The sequence below is a fragment of the Scyliorhinus torazame genome, chromosome 8 (assembly GCF_047496885.1).
Source record: "Scyliorhinus torazame isolate Kashiwa2021f chromosome 8, sScyTor2.1, whole genome shotgun sequence".
NCBI lineage: Eukaryota > Metazoa > Chordata > Chondrichthyes > Carcharhiniformes > Scyliorhinidae > Scyliorhinus > Scyliorhinus torazame.
In genome coordinates this window covers 8,284,868-8,306,961 of record NC_092714.1, presented here as the reverse complement: position 1 = coordinate 8,306,961, position 22,094 = coordinate 8,284,868, and the positions used below count along the sequence as shown (strand labels likewise).

The 22,094-nt window shown below is 49.3% G+C and overlaps 1 protein-coding gene across 3 annotated transcripts in view; it reads right to left on the bottom strand.

Moving 5' to 3' along the window:
• Positions 1-22,094, bottom strand: part of LOC140427636 (1,4-alpha-glucan-branching enzyme-like) — an 885,145-nt gene that overhangs the window by 77,281 nt on the left and 785,770 nt on the right. For all 3 annotated transcript variants that reach the window (XM_072513058.1, XM_072513059.1, XM_072513060.1), the window contains exon 14: positions 21,656-21,786. In XM_072513058.1, coding sequence (XP_072369159.1) covers positions 21,656-21,786 — 131 coding nt within the window. The remainder of the gene's footprint in view (positions 1-21,655; positions 21,787-22,094) is intronic.

The following is a 22,094-nucleotide window of genomic DNA, read 5'->3' as shown; positions in this document are numbered from 1 at the left end:
ACATTTATTGTGTTGTTGCAACAACCCCGCTATTGAGTACATATATTTTTTTTTAGAAGAACTTCCGAACATAAAAACGAACATATGAAACAGGAGTAGCGAGATAGGCCACTCAACTTTTACAACATCTCATCAGACTTTCAAATATGTTTCATGGAGATTGAATGGTAGGGGCAGCACGGTGGTGCAGTGGGTTAGCACTGCAACCTCACAGCGCCGAGGTCCCGGGTTCGATCCCGGCTCCGGGTCACTGTCCGTGTGGAGTTTGCACATTCTCCCTGTGTTTGCGTGGGCTTCACCCCCACAACCCAAAGATGGATTGGCCACGCTAAATTGGAAAAAATTAAGTGGGTACTCTAAATTTTTGTAAAAATGGAGATTGAATGTTTCTTACTTTTTGGGAAAATGCAGTGTTCCTTTCTGCTCACAGCAAGATCTCACAAGAAGCAATCGCATTGGTGACCAATGGACCAGATTTTGGTCTTGGGGCAGAAGTGTTGTCAGAGAGATGAGGAGAACTCTACACCCCTCTTCAAATAGTCAATTCCTTTTTTGAACACTTTTACGCTACAATATTACCAAATCACAATTAGATAATTCAACGTTTTTAGTTCAAAACTTATTTTGATTGATCAGTAAACAGCTGCATGGCCATGACATCATGACCATAAACCTGAGAGAGCCTCCATTCAACACCTCACTGACAGATGTTCTATTTCCCTTTTGAATGCCATGATTAGCCATAGAACATACAGTGCAGGAGGAGGCCATTCGGCCAATCGAGTCTGCACCGACCCACTTAAACCCTCACTTCCACCCTGTCCCTGTAACCATATAACCCCATCTAGCCTTTTTGGTCGCTAAGGGCAAGTTACCATGGCCAACTCTAACTAACCTTTGGACTGTGGGAGGAAACCGGAGCACCCAGAGGAAACCCACGCAGACACGGGGAGAACGTGCAAACTCCGCACAGACAGTGACCCAGCGGGAATCGAACCTGGGACCCTGGCGCTGTGAAGCCACAGTGCTAGCCACTTGTGCTACCATGCTGCCCTATCTCCGTCACGCTCTCAGGCAGTGCATTCCAGACATGAGTACTTGCTGAGTGAAAATGTTTCTCCCCTCCCCCATGTCATTTCTGCTTCTTTCGCCAATTACTTCATAAGGTGCCGTCTCGTTTCTGATCCTTTCGCGAGTGAGAACATTTTCCATGTGTCCAGACCGCCCATGGTTTTGAATACCTCAATCAAATCTCCTGAGAAAAACAGACCCTTGCTAATGCCTTTCCTATGGGGCAGCACGGTAGCATTGTGGTTAGCACAATTGCTTCACAGCTCCAGGGTCCCAGGTTCGATTCCGGCTTGGGTCACTGTCTGTGCGGAGTCTGCACATCCTCCCCTTGTGCGCGTGGGTTTCCTCCGGATGCTCCGGTTTCCTCCCACAGTCCAAAGATGTGCAGGTTAGGTGGATTGGCCATGATAAATTGCTCTTAGTGTCCAAAATTGCCCTTAGTGTTGGGTGGAGGTGTTGACTTTGGGTGGGGTGCTCTTTCCAAGAGCCGGTGCAGACTCAATGGGTGAATGGCCTCCTTCTGCACTGTAAATTCAATGATAATCTATGTGCTAATGTCATATTTCCACCTGACAATCAATTCACCAGTCTTATTAAATACACTCTGTGCATTCACAAAAATGTACCCCTGTTTTCGACTTTGCTACTTGCTCTCTCACTCTGACCCCTGCTTGATGATGATTAATCTCTCCCGGTGCTCTGGTATTTGTCTCTGATATTACCTCCTGGTTGCCACATTCCTGCCAGGTTAGTTTGAACTCCCCCAAAGAGCACTAGCAAATTGCCACACGAGGGACTCGGTCCCACCTCTGCTTAGGTTCAGTCAGCCCGGCCTGTACAGAGCCAATCACCCCAGAGTTGCTCTCAACATCTCAGGGATCCGGGACTTCCGGTGACGGTGGGCGGGAGGCAGCCACACATTGGAGGGCTCCCGTTCGGGAACGGTATTTTCGGGGTTTAACCCCCGGTCCCAGGGGCAACAGAGGCGGCAAAAGCAGGGAGAAGGCGCAGTGAAGGGAAATGTCGAAACAAAGCAAAATACGGCCGTGAAAAAAGCAGCTGAAAGTCCGCCGGGGAGTGGAAAGGTCACCGCGGGGACGGCAAGGAAAGTGGAGGCTGGGGCACCAGGGGAGGCCGCATTGCCCACGGCTGAAGAAGTGACAACAGTGATGGCCGCGGAACTCGAAAGGCAGTTCACAAAACACATGGAGGCGATGAGGAAGGAGGTGGGGGCGGTATTGAACGTGCTGGTGGAGGAGGCGATTGCCCTGGTGAGGGCGGCGGTATCAAGCGCAGTGGCGGAGGTGCGGGAGCAAGGTGAGGCGCTGAAGGAAGTGGAAGAGGCATTATTGCAGCACAATGATCAAATTACCTCGATGGGGAAGGCGATGCGGAAGGTGATAGAGATCAACAAGGGTCTGCGAGCCAAAATGGACGACCTGGAAAACAGATCCAGGCGACAGAATCTGAGGATTGTGGGGCTGCCCGAAGGGACGGAAGGCCCGAGGCCGACTGAGCATTTTGCCGCGATGTGGGCGAAGCTATTGGGGGAGGGGGGTGATCCCTCCCGATATGAACTGGGTCGGGCTCATCGGTCGTGGAGGCCAGTACCAAAGGCGAGTGAGCCGCCAAGGGTAGTGACTCTGTGCTTCCGTAGGTACAGTGCGAAGGAGAAGGTCCTGAGCTGGGCAAAGCAGATGGTGCAGTGGGCTGGAGCTGGTATACGTGTATACCAGGACTTTACGGTGGAGCTGGCGAGGAGGTGGGCTGCCTTCACCCGGGTGAAGAAGGCACTGTACTTCAGTAAGGTGCAGTGCGGCATAGTATATCCAGCTAAGTTGAGGGTGACTTACAAATCCAAGGACTTTTATTTTGGAACGGCAGCAGCAGCGGAGGAGTTTGCGAAGGCAGAAGGACTGTGGCTGAATTGAGAAGTGGTCATGTACCGATGTAGCCTCATGTAACTGTATTTTTTCACTGCGGCTGGTGTATGGGCTAAATAAGCCAAGGTTGTATATACTTGGACAAGGGAAGAGATGGGACTTTCACTTGCAATGATGGTTCTTTGGGGCTTGGGTGTGTACGCGGGGTTTGTGTGCTAAAGGGGATTTCTTGGTTTTCCTGCGACCGGGCAAGGGGGAAAGAGACACTGGCGGGGGCCTCCACGCTGGCCGGTTTAAGCCAGTCAGTGAATGGGCGTGAGGTGGGGGAGGGGCTGCGACCATCGGAGCCTGGCAGAACAGGATCCAATAAGTCTAGCCGGGGTGGAAGGTTGGGGGGGGAAGGAACAGAGGTTGGGGGAGGAGTTTTGTATGAGGAAGTGGAGGGGAGGAGTCGGGAGGGGGGGGGGGGGAGGGCTTGCAATGCGTGGGTGTCATTTACAGTACTCTTTCGGGGATTGAATGTTAGGGGAGGGGGGACTCTATAGGTCAACGGTGACCATAGGCGATTCCTGATTCTTTTTTTCTCTCTCCTTTGTTTGTCCCACATTGTGGTGGTATACATCACTGTAAGTACACAAAGGATTAATGTACATACACTACACCTTGCTAGACACTAGAGGGAGCACCAGTGACATGACACACAGACAGTCAACCAATAGGTCAGTAAGATAGGACACGACCAATGGGTATTCACGATACACACAGAGGTGACATTACCACAGGGGGGCATTACACCAACCCATATAAAAGGACACATCACACATGCTCAGTCTCTTTCCAGTGGAGACTCAGTGAGTACAGACACAGGGTTGATTGAGCATCACTCCCACCACGTGGATTGTAGCAGACTGGTTAGTCAGTCTGAGTAGCTATAGCAGGATTAACAGTAGCGTCGAATCCAAGTTGGAGAATTGTCAATAGTTTAATAAACGTGTTAAACCTATCTCCAAGTCTGAACCTTCCTTTGTCAGAGTGCACATCAAGGAAGCAGCTTATGTTACGACAAGAGCATAACAAAACAACCGTGGGAGGGTTTGTTTGATTTGATGCTTATATTGTCAGGTGGGTTAATGTTTGGGTGGTGGGAGGATGGGATCATTGATGTTGACTTTGTATTTGTTACCGTTTACGGCTTGTTGGTGGGGTGTACATTTTGCAGAAAATGTGAAAATGGAGAATAAAAGTATTTTACAAAGAAAAACATCTCAGGAATCCAAATCCCTTCCTTCTGCACCAGCTTTCCAGCCACACATTCACCTGCTTTATCCTCCTAATTTGTATATCCGCTTGCGCATGATACTTGGAGAAATCCGGGGATTCTTACTTTTGTGGTCCTGCGCACTCATTTTCTATCCAGCTCCCTAAATTCTGACTTCAAGACAACACTCCGCTTTCTGCCCATGTTGTTTGTACCAATGTGGGCCAGAACTGCTGGCTGTTCACCCTCCCCTCTCAAGGTGCTCTGCAGCTGGTCAGTGACATCCTCAACCCTGGCACCAGGGAGGCAACGCACCACACGGGCTTCACATCTGCAGCCGCAGAAGTGCCTGTCTATTCCCATAATTATAGAGGTACCTATCTCTAATTCTCTTCCAGTCTTCCTTGCACTCCCCCGTATAGCTGAACCCAACCGTGCCATCATGAACATGGCTCTGGTTGCACTCCCCGATGAACCATCATTCTCATGAGTATTTAGAACTGACTATAGGTTGGAGAGTGTGATGCATTCAGAGAACTCCTCCCGTTCTTATTTGACTGTCTACTGGCCACTCGCCCCCTTCTCTCCCTGCATACTTTTAAACTGTGGGGTGACCATGTCCATGAACATGCTATCCACAAATCTCTCAACCTCACAGATGCACCACAGTGATGCCAACTGCGGCTCAGGTTCCAAACGCTATAGCTCAACCTGCTGCCGCTGATGACACTTGCTGCACAAATGGTTATCCAGTACATGGGAAGCAAGCTGGAGTTCCCACATAGCGCAGGACATGCAGTCTAGAGGTTGCAGAAGCCCTGCTATTAACAGGAAACCTTGCTTCTGCTAATAAGCTTTAGTACTGCTAATAAACCTCTACCAATACTAATAAACCTTGCTGATATTGATAATCCCTATTAATACTCAATACACTTTGCGATTACTGTAGCATGCTGAAAATTTCCAGCATTTTCTATTTTGTTTTCAAATTTCCAGCATGAGTCATATTTTGCTTTTGTACAACAATAATGGAATTTGCTTTGTTCATTTTCCACATTTAAAGGGGTTATGTAAATGCATGTTAGTGTTTTGGAGCAAGTTCTTTACCCAGAGAGTGGTGAGAACAAGGATTGGTTTAAGAAAATATAATAGATGGTTTTAAGTCGATGGTTTTAAGTACACGAGGGAGAAAGGGATAAAACAATAAAAGGATATGGTGACAGGGTTGATAAAGTGGGATGAGGTTCATGTGTTTCAGCAGAGACCAGTTGGGCCGAATGGCCGGTTTGTCTGCTATACATTCACATTAATTGTTGCAAAAGCCTCATTAGAGATTTGAACGTTCAGCCCAGTCCAGGGTCAAAAGCTGCTCCCTCTCGGGCTGGAATTACATGAACAGCAGGGGGAGACAAAGCACTATTATATTGTCCAACCTGGAGGTGATCAATATGAGCTCTGTGGCTGTAACCAATCGCAGGGAGGGGAACATTACATTCTCTCTGCCGCAAAAGCCTTCAAATTCAATTTTTACAAAAAAATTTTAAATCATTTTTGTTGTGCCACATTTGTGCGTTTCCATTAAGAAACAAGTTCTCCTTCTGCAAGAGGGTCTGAGAGGTGCTCAGTCTGCCAATACGACGAGCAGCAATGAGACTGACCTTGTGACCAGCTGGAGCGAGTCAACCCACACTCTGACATTACTAAGTGTACAATGAGACAAAATCCATTACGGTCTTGGCTGAAACACCACTACAACCAGTCACAGGGCTCCAAACCACAACAAGGACCTGCTCCATTAAAGTCAGACTGTTATTCAGCAAATCCTTGCTTTGTATTTCAATTTCATTTCAGGGAGAAGAGGTATTGTTAACAGTACAGAAATTCTATAACCAAAGCGGGAGCTAGCCAGAGGAGCTAGCCTTCTGGCTGAGTCGAGGTACAGCTGATCCATACTGAGCATCATTCCACCGGCGTAACCTTCGGTGGAGGAGGCGGAGGAATGGAGGGGGGTGGGAGGAAGTGAAACAGGAAGGAGAGGGGAGGGTATGGAAAGGAGGGGGTAGGGGAAGGAGTGGGTGGGGGAGGGGGCAGGGGAGGGGGTACAGGAGGAGTGGGGAGGGTAGGGGAAGGGAAAGGGAAACTTGCAGGATGAAAGGGAGGAGGGGGAAAAGGAGGAGTGGGCAAGGGGGAGGGTGAAAAGGGACGAAGAAAGAGGAGGGCAAAAGAGGAGGGGATGCCGAAGGGAAGAGGGCGGGAAGGGAGGAGGGAGAGAGAGGGGGAATAGAAAAGGAGGGAAGGTAAGTGAATTGGGGAGAGGGGAGGAGGTGGAGGTGAGGGGGTGGAGGGGAGGAGGAGGAGGTGGGGAGGGGAAGGGGAGGGGAAGGAGTGGGAGGGGGAGGGGAGGAGTGGGAGGAGGAGGGGAGGAGTGGGAGGGGGGAGGGGAGGAGTGGGAGGGGGGAGGGGAGGAGTGGGAGGGGGAGGGGAGGGGAGGAATGGGAGGGGAGGAGTGGGAGGGGGAGGGGAGGGGAGGAATGGGAGGGGTGGAGTGGGAGGGGGAGGGGAGGAGTGGGAGGGGGAGGGGAGGAGTGGGAGGGGGGACGGGAGGAGTGGGAGGGGGAAGGGAGGAGTGGGAGGGGGAGGGGAGGAGTGGGAGGGGAGGAGTGGGAGGGGGGAGGAGTGGGGGGAGGGGAGGAGTGGGGGGAGGGGAGGAGTGGGGGGAGGGGAGGAGTGGGGGGAGGGGAGGAGTGGGGAGAGGGGAGGAGTGGGGGAGGGGAGGAGTGGGGGAGGGGAGGAGTGGGGGAGGGGAGGGGAGGGGAGGAGTGGGTGGGGGAGGGGAGGAGTGGGTGGGGGAGGGGAGGAGTGGGTGGGGGAGGGGAGGAGTGGGTGGGATGAGGGGAGTGGAGGAGTGGGTGGGGGGAGGGGAGGGGAGGAGTGGGAGGGGGAGGGGGAGGGGAGGAGTGGGAGGGGGAGGGGAGGAGTGGGAGGGGGAGGGGAGGAGTGGGAGGGGAGGAGTGGGAGGGGAGGGGAGGAGTGGGAGGGGGAGGGGAGGAGTGGGAGGGGCGGTGTGGAAGGAGGGGGAGGGGAGGTGTGGGAGGGGGGAGGGGAGGTGTGGGAGGGGGGAGGGGAGGTGTGGGAGGGGGAGGGGAGGTGTGGGAGGGGGAGGGGAGGAGTGGGACGGGGGAGGGGAGGAGTTGGGGGGAGGGGAGGAGTGGGGGGGGGAGGGGAGGAGTGGGAGGGGGGAGGGGAGGAGGGGGAGGGGAGGAGTGGGAGGGGAGGAGTGGGAGGGGGAGGGGAGGAGTGGGAGGGGAGGAGTGGGAGGGAGAGGGGAGGGGATTTGGGGGAGGGAGGAGTGGGAGGTGAGGTGTGGGGGGAGGGGAGGTGTAGGAGGAGGGGGAGGGGAGGAGGGGGAGGGGAGGAGGGGGAGGGGAGGAGTGGGAGGGGAGGAGTGGGAGGGGAGGAGTGGGAGGGGGGAGGGGAGGAGTGGGAGGGGGGAGGGGAGGAGTGGGAGGGGGAGGGGAGGAGTGGGAGGGGGGAGGGGAGGAGTGGGAGGGGGAGGGGAGGAGTGGGAGGGGGGAGGGGAGTAGTGGGAGGGGGGAGGGGAGGAGTGGGAGGGGGGGAGGGGAGGAGTGGGAGGGGGGAGGGGAGGAGTGGGAGGGGGGAGGGGAGGAGTGGGAGGGGGGAGGGGAGGGGGAGGGGAGGAGTGGGAGGGGGAGGGGAGGGGGGGGAGGGGAGGAGTGGGAGGGGGGAGGGGAGGAGTGGGAGGGGGGAGGGGAGGAGTGGGAGGGGGAGGGGAGGAGTGGGTGGGGGGAGGGGTGGAGTGGGAGGGGGGAGGGGAGGAGTGGGAGGGGGAGGGGAGGAGTGGGAGGGGGGAGGGGAGGAGTGGGAGGGGGGAGGGGAGCAGTGGGAGGGGGAGGGGAGCAGTGGGAGGGGGAGGGGAGGAGTGGGAGGGGGAGGGGAGGAGTGGGAGGAGGTGGAGGGGAGGTGTGGGAGGAGGGGGGGGGTGGTGTGGGAGGAGGGGGAGGTGTGGGAGGAGGGGGAGGTGTGGGAGGAGGGGGAGGTGTGGGAGGAGGGGGAGGGGAGGAGTGGGAGGAGGGGGAGGGGAGGAGTGGGAGGAGGGGGAGGGGAGGAGTGGGAGGAGGGGGAGGGGAGGAGTGGGAGGGGAGGAGTGGGAGGAGGGGGAGGGGAGGAGTGGGAGGAGGGGGAGGGGAGGAGTGGGAGGAGGGGGAGGGGAGGAGTGGGAGGAGGGGGAGGAGGAGGGGAGGGGGAGGAGGGGAGGAGGAGGGGGAGGGGAGGAGTGGGAGGGGAGGAGTGGGAGGGGGAGGGGAGGAGTGGGAGGGGGAGGGGAGGAGTGGGAGGGGGAGGGGAGGAGTGGGAGGTGGAGGGGAGGAGTGGGAGGGGGAGGGGAGGAGGGGAGGGGAGGAGGGGGAGGGGAGGAGGGGGAGGGGAGGAGGGGGAGGGGAGGAGGGGAGGAGGGGAGGAGTGGGAGGAGTGGGAGGAGGGGAGGAGTGGGAGGGGAGGAGGGGAGGAGTGGGAGGGGAGGAGTGGGAGGAGGGGGAGGGGAGGAGTGGGAGGAGGGGGAGGGGAGGAGTGGGAGGAGTGGGAGGAGGGGGAGGGGGTGGAGGAGGGGGGAGGGGTACAGATTGTCATGACAATAGTTTGTACAATTTCACAGTTTCCAATTGTTAAAACATGACGTGAACCTATAACCAATTTGCTCGTTGCTGTTCTGAACAATACAAACCCTGAAATATCTGGGTACAAACACAGACTGAAGAGGGCAGCTGGAAAGTCAGTAACCGAACCTGTGTAACGTTTAAACAAGGCGAGCAGGAGGATGTGAGCTCCTGAACAGTCAATGAGCTTTGATAGTGAATAAAAGTCAACCGGGGCTTTGAAGTTCCTGACTAAAGGTCTAGCTGTGTTAAGTTGCTTGAGTTCGTGAGAACCATTCACTCGTAGTCTAATAATTGCAATATTTATAGGGCAAGATTAAGATGCAGCTGAATGAGAGGATTTCACTAAAAGGTGAATGCAATGTTCACTGTCTGAACACAGGTCCAATCCGGGAAACATGTTTCAGTCGGTAAAGAAACAGGAGAAAAATCTGCACTGGCACATTTGCAGCCAGCTCAGCATCGTTAAGCCATCGTGTGAGACTCATACACTCTTCATGGGCAAATGTCTATCCCATCAACTCCATGCACTTGAATCCTGAGTATTTGGAAAAAGCCCAGGGGAGTTCCCCGTGATGTCCTGGGTGAATATTCATTCCTTCACCAACATCACTAAAAACACATTGCGTGGTTATCATCCCTTTTTGTTGGTGGGATCCTGCTGTGCACATTTGGCTTCCATGTTTCTGACATGACTTCAAAAGTATTTCATCGGAATTATATAAGCTTGCGATAGGAGGATGTGAGTTCAACAGCATTTTGGCAGGTCTGAAGATGCTAAAGCACGACCTTTCCCGACGCCCCTCATTCCTCCCACCTCATGGTTCAGTTTTCAAAATATTTAACAAAAAGAGGAACAATTAAGGACTTGTGGACCAAATAGGTTTGAAAGATCAACGGCAACTACCCACCATTCCCTATATTGCTCAATCCCACCGAGCCGTCTCCCCGTATCCCTCAATCGCATAACCATCTCACCAAAGTTATATCAATTTCAGTTTTGAAAAGTCTCAACAGCTTATTCTTTCATCGGTCGCATGCGTCACATTTGTTCTCTTTCACTGAGTGGCTTGCGAGGCCATTGCAGAGAGCACTTAAGATCGGGAGTCTGGAGTCACATGTCGGCCAGACCAGGAAAGGATGGAAGATTTCCTCTCCTGAAGGACATTCGTGAACCAGATGGGCCTTTACATCAATTGATGGTGGTTTCCATAGAATCGCAGAATTTACAGTGCAATAGGAGGCCATTTGGCCCATCGAGTCTGCACCAGCCCTGGGAAAGAGCACCCTACTTAAACCCACCCCTCCACCCTGTCTCCGTAACCCACTAATCCCAGCTAGCCTTTTTTTGGGGGGGGGCACTAAGGGCAATTTATCATGGCCAATCCAACTAACCTGCACATCTTTGGACTGTGGGAGGAAACCGGAGCACCCGGAGGAAACCCAAGCAGACACGGGGAGAACGTGCAGACTCCGCACAGACAGTGACCCAAGGCCGGAATCGAACCGGGGTCCATGGAGCGGTGAGGAATCAATGCTAACCACTGTGCCACCCTATGGTGACCATTACTGAAACTAATTGTTCCAATTCTATTTGTTATTTTTAAATTGAATTCAAGCCAACTGCCAGGGTGGGATTTGAACCCAAGTCCCCAGAGCATTGGCCTGGACCTTTGGATTGCCAGTCCACTGGCATTGCAACTAAGCCACCATCTCCCCAAGGAATCTATTCCAGAATTCCCCTGTTTTGTGTGTGAGGCAGTAATTTTTAACATCACCCCGGAATGGTCTACGTCTGCCATCCAAGAGGAGGTGGTAAATTGGCTCCCAAATTGGCTCAGTGACAGGAAACAAAGACTGCAAGGGGGGGTTTGCCACTGGATGGCTGTTACCAGTGGGGTTCCACAGAGCTCAGTATCTGACTCTTCGTTTCTTGTAGTTTATACCAATAACTTAGACACAAATCTAAGGCGACGGTGAAGAACTTTGCAGAGGAAACAAAATCTGCCTCTTTTTCACAGCAGAAACCACAGTTGCTTTTGATGGGGTGAAGAGCTGAGTTTTAGAAACATTGTGGTTAGCTTCATAGCAGGGCAATGGAGATACATTCAAGCATGAAGGGAAAGATAAATAAACAATCCACAAGGAACCTATGTCTGGAGCAATAAACTGTCAATAACTGGCTAGTGAAATATCTTGCTGAGTGATGATGTGGAGATGCCGGCATTGGATTGGGGTGAGCACAGTAAGAAGTTCTACAACACCAGGCTAAAGTCCAACAGGTTTGGGCAGCACAGTAGCACAAGTGGATAGCACTGTGGCTTCAGAGCGCCAGGGTCCCCGGTTCGATTCCCCGCTGGCTCACTGTCTGTGCGGAGTCTGCACGTTCTCACCGTGTCTGCGTGGGTTTCCTCCGGGTGCTCCGGTTTCCTCCCACAGTCCAAAGACGTGCAGGTTAGGTGGATTGGCCATGCTAAATTGCCCTAGTGACCAAAAAGGTTAGGAGGGGTTATTGGGTTACAGCGATAGGGTGGAACCTACCATCATGGACAAGGTAGATCAACGGCCTGCTTCATTGTTGTAAACTTTCTACGATTTCTACTTTTAAGGCTACGCTCTTGTTCTGGACTCTCCCAGCAGAGAAATAGTTTCTCTTTATTTAAAAAAAATTCTTTCACAGGGTGTGGCCGTCACTGGCTAGGCCAGCATTTATTTTATTGCCCATCCGTAGTTGCCCTTGAGAAGGTAGTGGTGAGCTGCCTTCTTGAATCGCTGCAGGCCATGTGGTGTAGGTACACACACCGCACTGTGCTGTTAGGGAGGGAGTCCCAGGATTTTGACCCAGCGACAGTGAAGGAACGGTGATATATTTCCAAGTCAGGATGGTGAGTGACTTGGAGGGGAACCTCTAGGTGGTGGGGTTCCCAGGTATCTATTGTCCTTCTAGATGGTAGAGATCAGAGATTTGGAAGGTGCTGTTGAAGGAAGCACCATCTCTGGTCTATTAATTTCTTTAATTAGCTTAAGCACCTCAATTAGACCCCTATAAATTTCTATACTAATGGGAATACACGTTTAGTCTGAGCGATCTGTTATCATAATTTAACTCTTTCAGCCATGGTATAATTCTTTACATACGATTACATAGAATAGATGGCACAAAAACAGGCCGCATCATCTAATCCAACCAATTGTTTGTGCTTCACTCAAGCTCTTCCCATCTTTTCTCATCTGAATCTACCACTGTACGCCTCTATTCTCTTTTCCATCAAATGCTTGACAAATTTATCTTCAATTGTATTGATACTATTCACTGGAACCACTCCCCGTGGCAGCGAATTCTGCACCCTCAGCACTCTGGATGAAGAGGTTTATCCTGAATTCTCTTATTGGAATTCTTGGTGAATATCTTATATTGCTGGCCTCCAGCTATGCCCTTCCCTATCACAAAACATTCTATACGTATTGGCTCTTCTCAAAATCATTCCTAATTTTGTACTTCTCTGTGAGGTTGCTCCTTCTTTTTTCAAAGAGGGAAGAATCCAGCCTGTCGATCTTTTCCTGATTGTATACCCACACATTTCTGGTATCATCCTTGTAAATCAGATCTGCATCCTTTCCTTTTCCTCTCCGTCCTTTTTTTATAATATGATGACCAGGTTTTCTTTACTCTAACCAACATTCGATACACTTTCAGCATAACCTGTCTACTTTTCAATTCAACCTCTCTAGAAATAAAGTAAGAAGTCTTACAACACCAGGTTAAAGTCCAACAGGTTTATTTCTAATCACCAGCATTCGGAACACTGCTCCTTCCTCAGCTGAATGACATTCACCTGAGGAAGGAGCCGTACTCCGAAAGCTAGTGATTCAAAACAAACCTGTTGGACTTTAACCTGGTGTTATAGACTTCTTATTGTACTCACCCCAGTCCAATGCCGGCATCTACACATCTAGAAATAAAGCACAGTTCTTATTTTTTAATGGTCTTGCTCTCCTGTGGCACAACTTGTAGTGATTGATGTATTTGTACTCCGAGATTCCTTTGTTTCGCCAAAACATCTGGACTTGAACCTTCCAAGCAATAAGTGACCTCCCTCTTCTTCCTTTATTAGTGTCACAAATAGGCTTACATTAACACTGCAATGATGTTACTGTGAAAATCCCCTGGTTGCCACACTCCGGTGCCTGTTCGGACACTGAGGGAGAATTCAGAATGTCCAATTCACCTAACAAGCACATCTTTCGGGACTTGTGGGAGGAAACCGGAGCATCCGGAGGAAACCTACGCAGACACGGAGAGGACGTGCAGACTTCACATAGACAGTGACCCAAGCCGGGAATTGAATCCGGGTCCCTGGCGCTGTGAAGCACCAGTGCTAACCACTGCGCTACCATGACGCCATAAAATGTACGTGGGACTCACCCCACAACCCAAGGATTTGCAGGGTAGGTGGAATGGCCACGAAAAATTGCCACTTAATTGAAAAACAATTACTGGGTACTCTAAATTTATAGAAGTACATACAAATTGTGAACAGCAGCGATCCCCTCAGTTGTGGAATACCACTTCTCATTGTCTGCCACTCTGAATACTTACTCTTTATCCCCACTCTCTGCTTTCTGTCCTGAAGCCAACTAGCTATCCATTCTCTCACTTGTCCCATGATTACACATTCTCTGACTTTATTCATCTAATATGTGGCACTTTCTTGGAAGGCCTTTTGAAAATCTAGATAAATTACATATATTGCATTATCACTGGTACCTCCTCAAAAAATTCAATAAATTTGGTGAAGCAAGATTTTCCCTTTGAAATTCATGCAGAGTGAATCTGCGCTGCACCCAAAGTCAATATTGCCTTCCTGGTGTGCAATGCTGCAGGTGAGGTTTAACCAGCTCCATGTATAACATAACTCCCATCTCCTGACACAAGGGCGAATATTCCATTAACCTTTTAAATTACTTTTGGTCCTTATCCACTTGCTTTTTGTGATTTCTGTAGTCAGGTTGTTGAACCTCAGTGATCACCAGGAGATTCTAGCTTCTTGCCATTTTGGTGTAAAGTGGACGCCATAGCATTTTCCCACAATGATCTCCATCTGACACAAATCCACTCACTCACTTTGTCGATGTCGCTTTGCAATTTCCTGCTGCCGTTTACCTTTCTTACTGCGCCACCTAACTTGATTTCAGTATATGGGCTCATCTACTCCTTTATCCAAGTCATGAATGAATATAATGAAAAGTTGCAGTGTCCCAGTACAGATCCCGGGGAAACATCTTCTCACCATGTCCACTAATCCTCTATTCTCCAGAAACTAATCCAAATATCTCATGGCCTTATTCCTGGCATTTTCTGTTTACATTTATCTGCTTACGGTGATCTGTATTCTTATGGTGAAGAAGTTCAAATGACTTATTTCTTACTTTCCCACTTTTAAATTTTGTCCCATGGGATGTGGACCTCCTCACTGCCCTGAGTAATTTACCTGGACCAATTTTGTCAATTTTAGTACCAGTTAAATAGCTTGTATCAATTTTTGAAATTAAAATGCCTCTTCAATATGCTACTGGTGGCTTAATACTTCAATGCTGTGTGGGTGGGATTCTCTTTTTGCTCCATTCAGAGCTAGTTTTTGGATCTTTAACCAGAGTTAATTTCGAATGGGAAAATGTTATATATGAATCCGTTGCGGTTTCCTCGAGATGGGAAGGTTGTAGGCTGACCTAGGATCTTTGTTTGGTTTGATGGGACAGACACAAAGATGATGGGCAAAATTCTCTGGCTGTCGGGATTCTCTCCCATCGGCAGCGTACCCCAACCTGTGGGTTTCCCGGTATCTTATGGTGGCTACGATGGGAAATTTAGTATGGGGATAGCAAAACTAAAAATTGTAACGCAGGATAGTTTGAGTCCAATCCAATGTGTGCAGCACGCTAGCACAGTGGTTAGCACAGTTGCTTCACAGCTCCAGGGTCCCAGGTTCGATTCCCAGCTTGGGTCACTGTCTGTGCGGAGTCTGCACATTCTCCCCATGTCTGCGTGGGTTTCCTCCGGGTGCTCCTGTTTCCTCCCACAGTCCAAAGATGTGCAGGTTAGGTGGACTGGCCGTGCTAAATTGCCCTTAGGTTAGGTGGGGCTACTGGTTTACGGGGATAGGCTGGAGGTGAGGGCTTAAATAGGGTGCTCTTTCCAAGAGCCGGTGCAGACCCGATGGGCCGAATGGTTTCCTTCTGCACTGTAAATTCTATGATCTATTCTATGATCTATACTGCGAAAATGAAATTACATTCATCTTTCCAAACCAATTTTAACCACGCAGCATTCACTATAATTACTGTTGTTACAGGATTTAGCTAAAATATAGAGCGATTCTGTCACAATTAAAGTAATTGCTATTGATGGGCTAAAATAGAAGCAGAAGAAAAAAATCCTCAAGAGAATTGAACACACAACCACCAAGGCTTTTTGACCTTAATTATAGCACTGACTGCACTTAAAACACACTTCATTGACTGTGAAGCGCTTTAGAACATCCTAAAGTCATGAAAGGCTACTGTATCAATGCAAGCACTTTCTGTAATATGGTGTTCAGAAAGCCAGGCTGACAGGCCAGTGTAGTACTGAGGAGTGCTGCATTGACGCTGTCTGTAACTAAACCCGAGATTCCCATTTCACTGGGGAAGCGAACACTGAAAGATCCAATGGGTTTATTTGAAGAGGAATGAGGTCTTCGCCCAGTGACCTGGCCAACATTCTTCCTCCAACGAACATCCCCCAAAGCAGATTAAGCCTTCACTTCTCTCACATGTTACAGAATGTTACAGGATGTTACAGAATAATACAGCAGACAAGGAGCCTATTTGGTCCATTCTTTGAAAGAGATATCCAATTAGTCCTAATCCCGTCTTTTGTGCCTTTCGCACTTGCCTCTTAAAAAAGTACACTTCACTGTGTATTATGCAATGTGCTTTGATACATGGTAAGATGCATTATAAATTGAAGGCTAAGAGCTGCATCTAAAATTAACTCAAAGAAACTGCACTGCACCTTTTTATGCACTGATATTCCATATTATACACAATGCAATCTTAACAGAGAAGGATGCATAAATAAATAAACTTCAAAGCAGCATACAAAAGTATGAGAGTCTAAAGACATCTTAAGCTTCAAGGTACCACATAGTGATTCATTCCATTGACCTTATCTGTTCATTAGTGGTTGGAGATACATGCTGGACACGGCAGGACGGGGATTAATCCGAACCACGTGAAGCACTACCTGCTGTACGATGTCTTTGGGGATCCACTTTCATGCTTAATAGTTCTGCTCCATCTTGCATGAATGGCAATTGATTCAACCAGCCCATTTCTTCCGCTCGCGCACACTTCCCCACACCTCCATTATGAAACAGCAGGTAGATAGAGATAACAGAATGTTACAGAAGAGAGGAAGATTATTTCGCCCATTGTGCTTGTACCATTTAGCAGACAGAGGGTTTCAATGGAAAGGGATTCATTCCTGAATACTGATAGTCCTTCCCTAAAAGTTATTACCTGGTGGAATCCCTATTATCAGCTACGATGGAGTGGTTCGTCCTCCAGAGCATGAGCGACATTGGCAGTCACAAAATGTCAGTCTTTACATGTTGCTGAAACTCAGCACAGAATAAATATCAACACAACTTTCAACTTTTTGAACAAAGTCAATTTACATCAGATATGAATTACAGAACTGTTACAGTGCAGAGGACATCCAGCCCATCCTATCTGCACCAGCCCTCTGAATGAGCAACTCTTACTGCCACCGCCCTGCCTTCTCCCCAGAAGCCCTTCCTTTTCAAATAACAGTTCATTACCCTTGCGAATGTCTTGATTGAACCTACCTCCATCATGCTCCCAGGCAGTACATTCCAGACCTTAACCGTTTTCTGCACGAAAATGTTTTTTCTCATATCCCTAATGTTTCTTTCGCAGATTACCTGAAATCTGTGCCCTCTAATTTTCGACCCTTTCACGAGGAGGAACAGCTTTACTCTATCTACTCTGTCCAGGATCTTTATGATTTTGAAAACATCTATCAAATCCCTGCTCAGTCTTACAGTCCCAGCTTCTCCAACGATCTCCATGTCTAAAGTTGCCCGGTTAACAACAGTTTAAACAAGCGTTTGATGTAATAATGCACTTCTTAAATTTAACTGCTGGATGGCGTGTACTTTGATCTGATCAGGTACCCTGATTTCTTTTCGAGGTGTAGAGGAAATTTTCCACTGATAAATTTATAAATTTATAGTACCCAATTCATTTTTTCCAATTAAAGGGCAATTTAGCGTGGCCAATCCACCTACCCTGCACATCTTTGGGTTGTGGGGACGGAACCCACGCAAACACGGGGAGAATGTGCAAACTCCACATGGACAGAGACCTAGGGCCGGAATCGAACCTGGGACCTCGGCGCCGTGAGGCAACAGGGCTAACCACTGCCCCACCATGCTGCCCTAATATTTGAGTTTTTAATGGCTGGCGACATATCCCCAAAATGCAAACTATCAGATAGTGATAGTGAACCATTTGCCAATTATAGTTTCTGTACTAGCTGCCATCCCTCGCCAATATTACTATTTTGTTTCCTATTATTAAAACATGGTATTTTAATCTCGAATATATGTGTGAGATCTTTTTCGTGGCATTGTAGCAGAGTGGTTAGTTAGCACTGTTGCTTCACAGCGCCAGGGACCCGGGTTTGATTCCCGGCTTGGGTCACTGACCATACCAGGGTCCATAAACACATTTACCATAACCGATACATTAGAGACTGGCATTAGTGGACTTTGCAATGAAGAAAAGTCACACAAAGGTTTGCTTCTTACAAATTCCGATGGATATCCTTCAAAGAACATCAGTTATAGAACAGCCATTGAGCGTTAATATAGGAGGAAATCTGCAGCTATGGTGTGAGGCTCAGAATCAATAGTAAATTAGCTGGCTGGATAGAAAATTGGCTTGGCAATGGAAAGTGAATGGAGATAATAATGAGTGGATAATCATCAGTCACTTCATGGTTGAGAGAAATCTGCAGGGATATCGCTGAACAATGTGGAGCAGAGGGATTCCAGCAGTTTGAAATTTAGCATCGACGCAAAACCTTGCATTGGGGAGACTGCCTATTTCTGAACTTGCACCAAGTCGTACCGTGCTCGCTGGCCTATACTGCTGGACCGGAAAGCAACACCAGTTTTAAATTGTGGCCACTTGAGGATTCCCAATTTTCACTGCTCCACCCACTCATAGCTGTTTGGGGCCAAAGCTCTGGAATGACCCCCTCACACCTCCCATAGGACACAGGAGCAGAATCAGGCCACTCGGCCCATCGAGTCTGCTCCGCCATTCAATCATGGCTGATATTTTTCTCATCCCCATTCTCCTGTCTTCTCCCCAGAACCCCTGATCCCCTTATTAATCAAGAACCTATTTATCTCTGTCTTAAAGACACTCAGTGAATTGGCCTCCACAGCCTTCTGCGGCAAAGAGTTCCACAGATTCACCACCCTCTGGCTGAAGAAATTCCTCCTTGTGTCTATTTTAAAGGATCGTCCCTTTAATCTGAGATAGTGTCCTCTGGTTCTAGTGTTTCCTACAAGTGGAAACATCCTCTCCACGTCCACTCTATCCAGGCCTCGCAGTATCCTGTAAGTTTCAATAAGATCCCCCCCTCATCCTTCTAAACCCCAACGAGAACAGACCCAGAGTCCTCAACCGTTACCGGCTTCTCTACCTCTCTTTCCTCATTTAAGATGTTCCTTAAAACCTTTCCCATTGTGGCCTGATGTGGTTAAGTGACAATGTTTGTCTGATAATGTCCCTGTGAGGCACCCTCGAGAAGTTTTGCTGAAGTTTTGAAGGATCTTGATGACCGGGTTTGGGCAAAAGGACGCGAGCGAGATAAAAAGATGGACTGAAGGCTGGGTTCGACTGTTGTTTTTCACCACAGGCTCTTCCCACGACAACTGCTGGAATCACATATTGGCCCAGACTTGGTAAGGACAGCAGGTTTCATACCTTAAAGGGCATTAGTGAATCAGTTGGGTTTTTATAACAATCTAACAGATTCATGGCCATGTACAGTAAAATCATATGTTTAGAAAACAACTCAAACTCAAACTCAATACCGTGCTGAAAAATTAACTCACATTCACGGGGTTACTAGTTCAAAACCAAAGTAACATAATCATAGTACTGCCGTCTGAGATTCTTCGAAAGTGAGAGCAACAGCCCAATCATTGCCCGTCATGTTTAAGCACAATTCTGACGACCTTTAACAAGAATGCTATGCAAACAGAGGTGTTAAAACTATGAGGTGTGACAAAACTCCAATACCTATCTTGGAGGTCGTAGACTCCAATTCACAGAGTGCCTCGATACTTTTGTGGATACAAAGGCTGGGAAGTGGTTGTACGAGTGCAATTGGAGCTTTTTACCGTCTTTAGGTAAGAAAACATGGGCTCCTGCACACGCGCTGGCCGGGAAGTGGCCACACGAGCAGTTCATTCATTTCACATTCTTTAGGCTGGAAACCAGCTCTGCGCCGAAGAAAAGCACGAAAGCAGATCAGGTGACGTGAACAGAAGAGGCATTTCGGTCCCAGGGAACCGGACAGGGGGAGGGGGACAGAGGGAAGCTTCCAAACCGAGAAGTAGGTCCCAAATACGAGGGCGGGACAGAGAGAGGCCGCAGAAGCAAGTCACAGGCAGGGACAAAGAAAGCAATAAGAAAAAGATCCATTGAGTCAAAATATATGACAGGAGCAGAGTACAAGGACCGAGTTAAAGAGTTGTGGGGAGCAGGTTTGAAGTTAAGCGGGCTTAAGAGAAATCCTGAAAATCTGAGGCGGCAGACGAAGGTTGGTGACTCCTTACTGTGGGCCTTTTGGAAACGGGGTGTTCTGCTTGACATGGCTGAAAATGTGAAATTATGTTTGGAAGCTAAAGCTCGTGTGTACTCAAGGATCCAGAGGAAAGAAATTTCAGAAGGTGAGATTGAAAACCTGGAGGTGAATCCTTGTTGAAGCTGTCAGAGTGAGAGCAATGTTTGGAAAGAATTCCAAGACCGGGGGGCGATTCTCCGAGCCGGGCCGGAGAATCGGCGCAACCGCGCCCCGAGGCCGGAGCGCGATTCTCCGAGGTGCAGAGAATCGGCGCCATTTGCGCTGGTGTGTTGGACTCGGCGATTCTCGTGCCCAGATGGGCCGAGTGGCCGCGTGGATACGACAGAGTCCCGCCGCCGCCGTTCACCCCTGGTTGCTGCCGGCGGGGACTCTGCGCGAAGGTTCGGGGGCGGCCTGTGGGGCAGGGAAAAGCGATCCTTCACCGGGGATGGTCTCCAATGGGCTCTGGCCCTTGTTCGGGGCCCACCGATCGGCGGGCCGACCTCCCCCCCCCCCCCCCCCCCCCCCCGGGCCTACTTTCTTGCGCGGCCGGCCCCTGAACACCGACGCCATGTTGTTGAGTCGGGGCCGACGCGCTGAAGATGTCTCCCGCGCATGCGCGGGTTGGCGCGGCGCCCTTTTGGAGCCGGGGAAGGAGGCTGGAGTGGCGTGAACCACTCCAGCGCCGTGTTGGCCCCCTGTGGGGACCAGAATCGGTCATCCCCGTGCCCGTTTCGCGCCGTCGTGAAACGCGATGGCGTTCACGACGGCGCAAACACTTGGACTCCATTTTGGAGAATCGCCCCCTAGATCTTCAAATTTGGAGATTGGAGAATGTTGTGTGAAAGACAAAGTTTCCGTGAGACTGGTTGGCTCACAATGTGACAAACATCTGAAGGGATTGTTCAGAAATCCATGCTTTGGTCACATCTGTCATTTACTTTTGAGTGTGGTGCGTCTGACCACAGGTCATCTGTTAATAAGAAGTGTGATTTGAATCATTTTCTTGTGTTGGTGTTGCGATCTTTCCAACTTTTTTGTCTGATGTAATGTTGTTCATCTTTCTTGTTTGATAATGTTTTATTCTTTGTGTTAGAGGTTCACCGACAGACTCCTGTGAATTTATTCAGTAGCTTTCCTCCACGGTTTCTTAAACAAAATAAGAATCTATGAAGCCAGGCTTCACTCTTGAATCTGACTTGTCCAGTATTAACATCAGCTGGGATTGTAACACAGGAAAATTTGAACAGTGCGAGTTTCTCTACTCTGGAAAAGGAATCGTTGAGGGTAACTTAATAGCATTCTTTAAATTATGAAGGAGGCCAACAGAGTAGATGTCGACTAAATGTTTCCATCTGTGGGGGTGAGGCTAAAACTTTAGGCCATAAATATATGATAGCTACTATTGACTCCAATCGAGAATTTAGGAGAAAGATCTTTAGAACATGGAACCTGCTACACAAGGAGTGGTCCTGGAAAACAGCATAGATGCACTTAAGGGAAGCAAGATAAATACACGATGGATTAAGCAATAGGAGATCACGCTGATAGGGTGAGATGAGATGAAGTAGTGAGAGGAGACTCATGTCGAGCACACAGACTGACATGTACCAGTTGGATGGAATGGCCTGTTTCTGTACAGTAGAATTGATGTAACTCAAAAGCAATCAAATCACACATGGTCCACTCACAAACTGTAGTCAACTTTCCCAAAAGGTTGAACACCATGGAGGTACATCGCAGGAAATGGTGTCCCCACAACATTGCTTAGCCTTCATTGTGTCTAACACAGGGGCTCAGTACATAAACAGCTACATATGGCCAAAGGTTCTGTAAAGGATACTTCCCAGGCCGATCTATTCCCACTCTGTAGTCGGGGAAACTCTTCTCATGGTTGAAGTTGAAGATGAAAAGAAGATTTGCACGCTCAAAGGCGATGACCTTGTTTCCTTCGTGCTTCTCATTCACATAGGCCTAAAGGGGGAGGAACAGCAAAAGATACATTATTAATTCAATAAGCACACTTGCTCTCTACATATCTTCTCCTCCTCGAGTTCGCTGCCCGAAGACAGGTCCAGCAACAACACCACAGTTTCCACCAGAAAGGGCAAGAAAGCAGTCCCGAATTTACTCCAGTCTGACCATGTGTCAAACCCCTGCTGTTGGCACTAATCTGATCCACAATGGCTGATCCACAACTGACTGCCTAGCCAGTCCAGTTTTTACATGCATGTGGCAGCTTAGAGCTATGGATAGTAGAGGCTCGAACTCCTTCCCATCAT